General features: G+C 25.6%; 1 protein-coding gene across 2 annotated transcripts; it reads right to left on the reverse strand.

Moving 5' to 3' along the window:
* Nucleotides 1–1,814: 1,814 nt before the first annotated feature.
* Nucleotides 1,815–4,884, reverse strand: UMAMIT22 (nodulin MtN21 /EamA-like transporter family protein). 2 transcript variants are annotated; one of them, XM_039028364.2, is made up of 7 exons: nt 4,558–4,884; nt 4,413–4,475; nt 4,201–4,317; nt 3,451–3,715; nt 3,199–3,357; nt 2,457–2,608; nt 1,815–2,123 (listed from the first exon to the last, which is right to left on the reverse strand). In XM_039028364.2, exons 1-7 carry the CDS (start codon nt 4,758–4,760, stop codon nt 1,979–1,981), a joined length of 1,104 nt encoding a protein of 367 aa, XP_038884292.1. In that variant the 5' UTR covers nt 4,761–4,884; the 3' UTR covers nt 1,815–1,978. The 2 variants fall into 2 exon arrangements, with proteins under 2 accessions (XP_038884292.1, XP_038884291.1); XM_039028363.2 differs by having other exon boundaries at nt 3,199–3,715; nt 4,558–4,820.
* Between the last annotated feature and the right edge of the window lie 7,024 nt (nt 4,885–11,908).

Below are 11,908 nucleotides of genomic sequence, written 5' to 3' on the forward strand. Positions count from 1 at the left end.
CAAAGATCCCATTTAGTAACCATTTGATTTTTTGCTTCTAATTTTTAAAAATTAAGTCTATAGATACTACTTCCATCTATCGGTTTCTATGATTTGTTATCTACATTTTAGTAGTGTTATCAAAATTAAAACCAAAATTTAAAACTAGGTCTCGTTTGGTAACTATTATGTTTTTTGTTTTTTGTTTTTGAAAATTAAGTCTATTTCCTCCCTTTTTACAATGATTTGTATCTTTTTTAAGTACAATAGTTGAATTCCTAGTCAAATTTCAAAAACAAAAACAAGCTTTTAAAGCTATTTTTTTAGTTTTCAAGCCTTTGGCTTGGTTTTTAAACCAATGGTAAAAAGTAGTTAACAAATGAAGAAATTTAGAGATGAAACTAGTGTCTATAAGCTTAATTAAAAAAAAAACAAAAACCAAATGGTTACCAAACGAGGCTTAAAAAGTATTTTTTTTTTTTTTTTTTAAAAAAGGCTAAGAATCAAATGCTTGCTTAGGAAATACAAGAATTATGAGTAAAAAGTTGTTAGAAAATAAACATAATTTTTAAAAACCAAAATAATAAACAAAGGTCATGTTTGGTAATCATTTTATTTTTGTTTTCAAAATTAAACTTATGGACACTATTTCCACCTCCAAATTTCGTTCTTTATTATCTACTTTTCACCAATAGTTTAAAAAACTAAGCCAAATTTTGAGAAATAAAAAAAATAGCTTTCAAAAAGTTTTTTTTTGTTTTTGGAATAAGAATTCAACTATTGTACTTAAGAAAAATGCAAATTATTATAAGAAACGTGGATGAAATAGACTTAATCTTCAAAAACCAAAACCAAAAAATAAAATGATTACCAAATGAGGCTAAAATGCTTATAAAACGTGAACTAACAAGCAAAGGGAGTGTTTGACCCTATACTTCAAGTGAGTGGAGTGGACTCCTTATTTGGGACTCCAATTATAATAGTTGGTATTTCCAGTTATATAACTTACTATTAATTATAGTATTATTATTTCAAATCTCTCTTTGTTACCGTATTTACTATTTTCTACTCATACTCTCTTTCTCTCTTTGTTACATTGTTTACCATTTTCTACCTAAATTAAAATAATACTCATCCCAAATACAAATATTATAACTCATATTAAAATAGACAGAACCCAAATATAGATTATTATAACCCATGCTAAAATAGTTTGCCAATGCTTTTGCTATGTTTTGCATTTCAATTTTTTTGTTGTCAATCATTTGGAGTTGCATAAAAGTTAGACTTCTTATGGTATTTATTTTACTTAATTCCAAACCCAAAGGCAGCTAACTCATTGAGTTGGGTCACACACACTTTATGACCATGGCATCATTTTATGGCCCAAATTGCATATATATATATATATGATACCCATCAGCCTTTTAACACACAAAATTCAAAAGAATATGTTCTTTATATAAACTCTCTTTGAAGTCAAATCTACATATATATATATATTACTTTTTGAATTTTGTTATATGTTGATTTTTTTTTTCCCCAAAAACTCATATTTGACTAAGAAATTTTTTTTATAGGATATAATATATCTGATCTTATTCTAATGCGGAAATTCGATATTGACTTATCAAATAAAATTGAAACTATGTCACGTCAGTATCATATTTATAAAAATGTCTTTAGAATTTTTGTTTTTGGAATAAACTTTTTTTTTTCTTTTTATCATTTACAATAATTGACATAGACGTACGTTATCCACTAGTAAAGAAATGAAATAAATTAGAACTAGATGATGACCTAAGATATCCATTAAAATGAAAAAGAGACCAAAAGAAAGAAAGAAAAGACATAGATTAATTAGTGATGACTATGAAATAATTAATTTTTTTGGTATAATAATGGCATATATATTTACCAATTAATTACCATAGGAAAAAAGAAGAGGAAATGTGGTGATGATCATTGGACTTGGTAAATGGAAGGTGAATTGGATAATTCAATGATGTGTTGTAATGCACTCCAAAATGGTTTCCTCTTTGGTGTCATGTCTTTGTTCAATTGTCTCAATTTTACCATCTTCTTTCTTCTTTCCCCACAAAACAAAATAAAGGCCCATCACTAGTAAAATAGCTCCACCAACACTGCCACAAAAATCAATCCTTTTCTCAATATCATAAATAATATACGGTTCCGTTTGATAACTATTTTTCTTTTTTAAATTAAGCTTATGGATACTACTTCTATCTCTAAATTTCTTTTTTTGTTATTTACTTTTCACCGATGATTTAAAAAACCAAACCAAATTTCGAGAACTACAAAAAATAGCTTTCAAAAAGTCGTTGTACTTGAGAAAGATGCAAAACGTTATAAGAAAGGTGAATGAAATAAGTTTTTCAAACACAAAAATAAAAAGTTAAAATAGTTACCAAATAGGAGTGATAACGATGGAAAAATTAAAAGGAATATATATTGACCTTCCCCAATGAAGGGATTCCTTCCATAGCAATGCTGAGAAGATTGCTGTTATGATGAGAGCTAATGGTGTAAACATAGCTGTGAAAACTGGCCCTTTCTTCTCCACACACCATATTTGTAGCCAATAGGTCATTCCAGTCACAATTACACCCTATCATTTTAAACAACTCTTAATCATATTACCGTCCGACCCAAAAGATAAATTATAGTCGAGATTATCGGTGTTAACTATTAGAGAGTAATAACGTTATAGAGTTTTTAAAAACAACCTCTTGTTTTATTAATATACCATGTTAAATCGTGATCAAACCCAAAAGTTGCTTAAATGTGATAAATTAAGCATGCTAATAAGCTTTTAGTGAAAGAATTGTCGTTAAATTACCTATATACAACTTGTAACAAGAGGACAATGACAATATTGCAGGAGTTTGATAAAGACATAAATCATGGTTAAGTCCAAAACTTAAAAATGACCATCAAATCACTATTGGAAGCTTAAGTTAATATAAGTTGGAATAAGAGATAGTGACATCATAAGAGTTTCTAATAAACCACAAAAACTTTCTTAATACTACGTTAAACCGGCCTTAAAAAGTTTAAATGAATAGATTAGGATACATTTCGATCTTGTTTAAAATTACAAATATTATTTCGCACTGTTTAAGTGAAAATTATAATAAGAAAATTAGAAGAAACGAACATAAATTTAAAAAACGATTCGGAAAGGATTGAGATATTTACACAATAGGCAACAGAGAAGAGTTGAAGATTCCATCCAAGTTTCCAAGCTTGTGGCTTTCTCTCCATTACCACAGCCCACAAAGCTGATTGAATCAAGCTAAAGAAACATTGCAAAGTTGTAATTCTCAATTTTGCTGGATATTCCTTCACAATGAAGCCCTTAAGAGAACAAAATTTAATTTCTTCAAAAAAAAAAAAATGAAAAAACCCAGTAAAAAAAATTGAAAGAGAAGGGTAGAAAAGGAATAGAACCTGCAAAACAAGCCACAGAGACCAAGCAATGTTGGCTGAAAGCATAGTGAATGAACCCTTAATCCATTCCAATGTGGAGTAAGGTTGAAATGAATTTGAATTTGAATTATTATTATTATTGTTATTATTTGTTTGTGGATACCAATTCATGAATTTCATTGGTGGACCTTTCACAAAGGCAAATACTAAAGCCCCTGAAAAACCTATCATTGCCCCCATCAATTTGGCCATCCCTTCAACCTTTCTTATGCAAATGCTTTCATATCTGATACAATTCAAACAAATATCTCACTTAAATTAACAAACCAAAACAAATGGCCATTTGCAAAAACGTCATCCCTCGAATATGGTGGTAGTTATAATTACATCTTTAAACTTATGATAATTATAGAAATTGGTCCCCCAAATGATAAAATTGAACTCTCAAACTTCTACAATTATATAAGTTTGAGGGTTCGATTTTTAGAATTGAAAGTCTGAGAGTATAATTACAACTACCACCATACTTTAGGAATGGTTTTTACGATTTGTCCTAAAAAATAAAGTACCCATTTGATAACCATTCGGTTTTTTTAAAATTACGCTTATAATTTGAACTCTTTGAATTCGTTAAAAGAAGTAGAATTTGAATATGAATTCAAATTCAAATGTTACTTTAGAAAATATGAAAAAGATTATGAAAAGATAAGCATCGTTTTAAAAAACTAAATGGTCATGAGACGACTAAAATGTAAATAGATATACTTTAACCTGAAAAGGAGAGCCAAGAGGAGGGTAATGGCAGGGATGGTATTGGTAGTTGCAGCTGCAAATGTTGCTGATGTATGGTTGATTGCTATATAATAAAGGTTTAAACTCAAAGTGATCCTGAAAAATCATTTTTTAGTGATGAATTTAATTAATTAAGCTTATTATATAAATTGAGACATAAGAATATAATATCAAATTCACATTATACATACCCAACTAGAGAAACCAAGAACACTTTGGAAAGGAACTTGAAACATAAAGGAACTGCCTTTTTTCTGCAAACAATATAAATCTCAATTTTTTTAAAGAAACATCAAATTTCGACGAATTTTTATTCTGGGTACGAAAATAACGAACCTTTCGAATAAGAAGGCGAGAGGCGCCATGGCAACGGTAGCAAAAGCTTGACGATAGAAGACGAAGATGGGCGGGTTCATGCCTTGAGAAATGGCTGCTTTTGAGAACAAAGCCATTCCAGAATAAACACATTGAACAAACAACATTGCAATGTAGGGTTTGTGGACCTCCATGGCCTCTACATAACCAACAAAGCTCTTCATGTTTAATTTTTTTTTTAAAAAAAGTTCTTTATCTAACACTTTGGTAGTTGAAAATATAAGAAGGGTGATTGAGGAATTTATAGGGAAAAAAGTGAAATTTTTTTTTCCCTGTTTGGTTATTTTCAACACCATACTTTTTGGGGCCTTCATTCCACTAATTTATGCACTACATAATTGTTGGTGAACTATTTGTTTGCTTTATTGGTTGTTTTAGATTATTATCTTTATGGTATCAAATAATAATAATTAAAAAAAAAGGGGTTATTATCTATATAACACAAGTATTCTCTAGGTTACTTTTTCATCTCTTATATTTGTTTTAACGGAGTCAAAGAATCGAACCTTTGAATTCAAAGTTAACTATATAAATACTATGTTAGTTGAACTATACTTTATTTTGACTTTACTTTAGGTTTAAGTTTCGTTCTATTTTAATTTATGTACTTTTATATGTCTAAAAGTTATGCTTAGTTTGTGAATTGAATTTTTAAAATAACTGTCGATTTTTGAGCTTTTAGAAAAATCAGTTGTGCAATATAAAGTAAACTAGTGTTTAGTAACTTATATTTTAAACTCAAAAAATAAAATTAGTGTTTGGTTAAATAGTATGTACTAGTTTAGCTGTAATGACTAAATTTGACATATTTTTCCATCATTGTTTTATTTATATTTGATATTTAATTTTCTTTTTAAGAAAATATATTTAATATTTTTTTTACTATACTTTGTTTAAAAATTTGTGAGTTAAATTACAAGTTAGTTTGTTTAATCTAAATTATTACCATGAGCATAATTTAAATGATATTAATTTGTATTTTCAACTTTGAGGTTTGAGGTTTAATTTCTTTATCTCATAAGAAAAATCTATTTCATTATATAAAATTAAGTTTAAGAAAATAAATTATTATAAAAATTCGAATCAATCATTTTTTTGGCATAGGAATATAGGACATAAAAACGTGCAAGGAAAAAAAAATTATAGAATCATAGTATTGGAATTTTAAATTTTAGTTAATTAATACGGAAAGTTTTTTAAAAAGCTGCTTTTAAAAGTCATTGCACGTACATTAGTCTTTTTTTTTTTTTTTTAAACAATTTTAATTTTTAAATTTTTTTTAATATATATATTTAAGAAGAATTGCACGTATATGAGTTAATTAAAAAGTGATTTTTAAATTAATTTATGAAAGGATTAGTTTTACACCATGAGTAAAACGGCTAGGGTGAATTTTTTAATCAAAATTGATAAAATAATAATAATATTCTTCATTCAAGGGAAAAAAAAAATGAAATGTTAATAAAATTTGCAATGGAATCCCCACAAATAGAGATAAGGATTGGTGAAGTAAAGTTTGACTAGAGGATTATTCTTTTTAGATTAATGTTAGTGTTATCACCGTTAATTTACTCCTAACTTATGATACTAAAAAGAAAAGAGATTAAATTTACGTATTTAAAAGTTTATAAAATAAAATATAATAAGTTTTAAATACGGTGAACTAAAATGATATTTAAACCAATTCATTTATCAATTTGAAATTTTGATTTTTTTTATATAGATTTTACTCTTAAAAATTACTTTCCCACTAAGAGTAACCATGTATATAATATTAAGAAATATAAGATTTCAGAAAAACATAAATTCAAATGAATTTCAGATATTTATGGCTTTGTTATATATTATTATTGGGATTAAGAAAAATCATACATCTCAAAAGTGATTGATAGGCCTAGTAAGAAGTTGCAACTAAATTTATGATAGGAGAGAAAAAAATATCACCGTTTTTAAATATAAAAAAATAAATTAAAATATTTACAAATATATCAAAATGTTACTGGCTATTAGTGGTAGATACTATTAGATACTGATAGACTACTATTATCTATCATTGATAGATACAATGTCTATTAATATCTATCACTGATATACTATGACCTTTTACTTTATTTCGAAATATTTTCAATAGTTTCGCCATTTAAAATAATTTTTCTTCTAAACCAATTGAATATTATAATTCCTTTTTTGAGATGTTTTTGCTTGTATTGTGTATGAATATTACTCATGATGTCAAGGAATGTTTACATTGTTATAGATGATATAAAAATATCTAAATATATAAATATTATATGGAATCATTCAAGTTATAAAAGTTATTGCAAATTGATTGGGTAAAAGGTAAACCAAAGAAGACATAACTAATTTTAGAAAAAGAAAAAGAAAGAAAGATAAACCAATTGGGCCACTATAAGTCTTTTAGTCAAATCCCACTTCATTTTTTCTTCAAATATACAAGGTAGACTTTAATTTTTTTTTTCATTTTTTAATTTTTTTAAAAAAAATTCTTTTACAAAAAGAGTCTCTCATACACTTCCATTTATTTATTTTTTCTTCTCACCTTATCATATCTTTTCAATGAAGAAGAACAAATGCACAAAATATATATATATATATATATATAATAGTTACTTTTAATTTATTTTTATTTCTCCTCCTCTCATTTCCTTTCAATGTAGAAGAACAAAAGCACAAATGTGTATAAATATATATTCTTTAATCAATGATGCAAATTAAGGTGGTTGAAGAGAGACTTTATAGACTTAATTTAAACATGTGACATTTAATCTCAAATAGTAATCTTACTTTGAATTTGTATTAAAATAATTATAGAAAATATAAAGTATTGTTTTTTTTTTTTGCTAAAAAATTCATAATCACTCACTCGAGAGAAAATTCTAAGCCTAGTCTAAATTGATTCTAAAAATCATAGGATAGGGTTGGAATCGAGGGTGACTATCCGGTTCATATGACTTCGCCTCTATTTTATTGTTATCAATTATCACTAACGAATTGGGTAGAGACACATAACTTCGATCACTTGTAAAAAGAATAAAGCAAAATATAATGGTAATCAAATATTAATTTGAATAACCTCCAATTGGTACACGTGAAAAATAAAAGCACTTATTTTGTTACCCTATGATATTATGATTCTAAAAAATAAATAATAAAAACCCAATATTTAAAAGAAATAGCGTTCAAAACCCCCTTTAAAAAGTTATTTTTCATGTTCATTCAATCTTAAGGGACAATTACTCGTTGATATTAACCTAAAAAGAGGTTTTGGTTTGATAAGCTTAAAGAAATATATTATTAAAAAAGGTATATCAAGTCTATCATTTTTATATAGTAGTATTCTGACGAGAAATATCATATATATGTACTTATTCTTATGTATCTTTGAAATTTTTTAAACTATCTTTTAAAAGATATAACAACTCGAATAATATAACAAAACATTTTTAATAATGGGTTAAATGTAATCTTCACTCAATTAAAAGTATATTTATCCTTTTTTTAGCTTCTATAGACATCGACTAGAGTGATTCGAAATTGCATTTAGTTGAGTTCTCTCCCATCACAACAATCAAAGGGTAAATTCTTACATCTTTATATATATAATAATTGTCTTTAAGTGTTACCACTAATTCTATGATTTATAAAAAGTTGCATCTTTTTTTCTTTTTTGTGTAGGGTTATAGCGCTCAAACATGAGATAGCTTGTACAGTTTTTTTCTCTTTTGGAAGACATTGACATGTGTGGTTGTTTATAAGAATATGTTGGATGAAAATCAACCAAACTTTTGTGTTTTATGTATTATATTAAGTTTTTTTCCTTCTTTGTTTGTATATTTTAAATTAATAAACTATTTTTCTTAGTCTTAAGTTTTCATTTAATTCTAAACTTCGTAATCATATTCACAAATTATGAGTTAATATAATAATATTGATTTATTTGTTCAAAGAGAAATTTTTATTAAAAAATTAGAATTGCATATAGTCATCATATTTTCAAATAATAATAATAATAATAATAGTCGAAGGACTTATTTAGATGTAGATATTGTTTCATAGGTTTGAATATTAAACATAATAATTAATGTTTGTGTTAGATATACAAGATAATTAATGTATGAAAGTTAAATATATGTAGTTGGTTGACCAATTTTGTACATACAAACCAAAACTAAACAACTACTTAATTAAATGTAAGATAGTTATAAATTAAATTTAGTATTATTTAATATATTGTTATATTAATTTTTTTTAAGTACAAAAATTGCATGGATGGGAGATTGAATCTCCGACCCCTTAGATTGGAGCGCATGCCAATATACTGAGTTAAGCTCACTTTGACATATTAATTAATTATTTAATCATTTAAAATATAAATAAATGAAAAATTTTATATTAAACATTAGTTAAGTTATATAATTTAGTTACTAAAAAATAATAAAATTAATTAGAATATTAATAATTAATAATAAAATTTTATATTAAATAGTTAAGATGATATAAAATATTAACTTTAATGTACTTGTTGAAGATTAGTAAGTCTATATAATAGATTTATATTTTTGTTGTAGGGACTTTATAATTTAGCAAAAATAATTTTTATTGATAAAAGTTCTCACGAGCATAAAAGATGAAAAAAAGATGCATAAATTAGAAATATGAAAGGTATTTATAGATACTTTCAATTAGTTAAAATCCATATCTAATTTATTTTCCTTTTTCAATTATTAATCTTGAACTTCTTTTATTTATTGAGATGAGATTTAAGGTCTAACTGTCATGATTTAATGTATAAAAGTAATTAAAACATGAAAATTAAAATGTATAAACTAAAAATAATTGAAACATGAAAATCAAACAAATTAAAAAAAAAAAAAAAAACTGTAAAATTATTGAAGTTGAAGCCTTATAGAAAAAAGTTATTTAAAAATGAAGTTAGATAGTTACTCCGACATCCTTTTAAGTAAATATATGGAATACGATTTGAACTTGATCAAAAGGGAGACATATTTACTATTGGGCTACCTAAAGTTATCCTTACTATGTTAGTTTTGTCTCTATATATAGGTATAAAGAACATAAAATTGAGAGGAACGGGGGTTCGAGTCTCCCGAGCCTATACGTTTCTTGATTGATAGTTCATATTTAATATCAATTGAACTATATTTTTATTGGTATTAATATGTTTTCATTAGAATATTGAAATATTGACTTTGCTTCATTACTTTTTACTTTTTACTTTTTTTTCTTTTTTATGTGCAATTAACTTATTAAACTTCTAACTATATAAATTTGTTTCCTGTCATAAAATTATGAATTCACCAATTTAGTGTTGGATATTCCACTCTTACCAATTATAAGTTGCTTCCATCATTATGATAATTTTTTCCATTAAAATTATATAGAAAAAAAAAAAAGAAAAAACATTATTATTTCTTTATTCAATATATAGTATAGAAATATAAAAATAAAAAAACTATAATATTATAAATATGAGAGAAATGAAATCGGACATTTAAACTTTTAATTGATGTGATATATATGATATATTATAAAGTGTGACCTTTTTAAATATAAAAAAAATATTTAAATATATTCGTACTCTATATCAAAAAGTTTCAAAAGTACAACTAATATGTCTTCTAAAAAAAGAAAAAATAGTGGTAGAATAATATTTATATCTCCTACAATAAAAATAAATGAATACAAAATATTGATATGTTTTTGGGAAATAAATTAAAAAATTAAAAGAGAAAAAACTTTTTTAAATTACAAAATTAATTAAAAGTGAGATTAAAACGATACCTTACAATTCTTCTATGTGTATCTATGAATAGTTACAAATAAATCTAAAAAAAAAAAAAAAAAAAATTACAAATGATGCTCATTTATTTGAAAATGACTTCAAATGCCTCGTATAGTTTGTGAAATGTCAAATCAAACCTTAAATGGAATGTCATCATCGACTTTAATGGCATGTGTACCCATTCTTTTGATAAAATTAGTCTATTTATTTATTTATTTTTGAAAGAGCTAGTTGCATAAACAAAATTCAAGTCTAAAATAATAGAATATGTAGTACAAGAATAAAATAATTGCATATGTAGATAAAAATAGTGGTAAAAGACTAAAAAATCCATGCCTAGCCACCATTTTGCTCGTTTCTTCCCAGTTTTCTCAAATTAAAAGCTATCACTAATAGCAGTTATCACTGATAACTTCTATCAATTACTATCGATGATAGCTGCTATTAACGATAGTTTTCAATTTGAGAAAAATTAATACAATCTTGAAATATTAGCTTTTGATTTGCTATCAATTATTAGTAGCTATTATTGATTCACTTTCATCAATTGGAATCAACCTTGAAATATCAATATTTAAGGCTATTAGTGGCTATCAATGATAGATTTATAAATAATGATCAACTTGGAAAGAAAACCAACAACTTTGATTATCAAAGTAGCTATCACTAATAATATTTTATCATGACTATCACTGGTAACAGCTATCAGTCGCTATCACCGATAGATTTTCATCAATTAGAATCAATCTTGAAATATTAACACTTAAGGCTATAAATGATAGACTTCTATAACTGGTTATCATCTTTGAATGAAACTCGATATATAAATATCTCCTAAGTTCTATCACCGATATCACTAACATCACTCATATTGTGGTTATCAGTGATAGCTTCTTTTACTGATTGATATCATGCTATTAGTGATAATTTTCTATCACCAATAATGTGCTATTAGTGGTAGCTTCTATCACCGATAACATGCTATCAGGTAACTTCTATCACCGCTAGCGTGCTATTGGGTAGCTTCTATCATCGATAACATGCTATTAGTATTGGCTTCTATCATTAGTAACATGATATCAGTAGTAGTTTCTATTAATCATAGCCACTGAACATCTTTTTGCCCCTTTCTTGTCCTTCCCAAACATTTATAAGTCCATTTTCTTTTCGACGATAGCTTCTATCACTGATAAACATACTATTAGTGATAACTTCTAGGTATTCCTCTTACATTTTAGTTCAAGATTCAACTTTATTAATAACATTCACTAAGTTGGCTATCAATGATAGATTTCTATAAGTGGCTATTAACTATGAAAATATAATTAAAGATTAAGCTATCAATGATAGAAAATATTAGTGGCTATCACTAATAGACTTTCATTTACTATTTATATTTATTATTTGTTAAGAGAAAGAGAAGAAGCAAAAAATGAAGAAAGGAAAGAAAAATTAAATAGAAAAAAAAGGAAGCAAAAATCAGAGAAA

Source organism: Benincasa hispida, chromosome 4 (assembly GCF_027475165.1).
Source record: "Benincasa hispida cultivar pf3 chromosome 4, pf3_genome.v1.1, whole genome shotgun sequence".
Classification (NCBI taxonomy): Eukaryota; Viridiplantae; Streptophyta; class Magnoliopsida; order Cucurbitales; family Cucurbitaceae; genus Benincasa; species Benincasa hispida.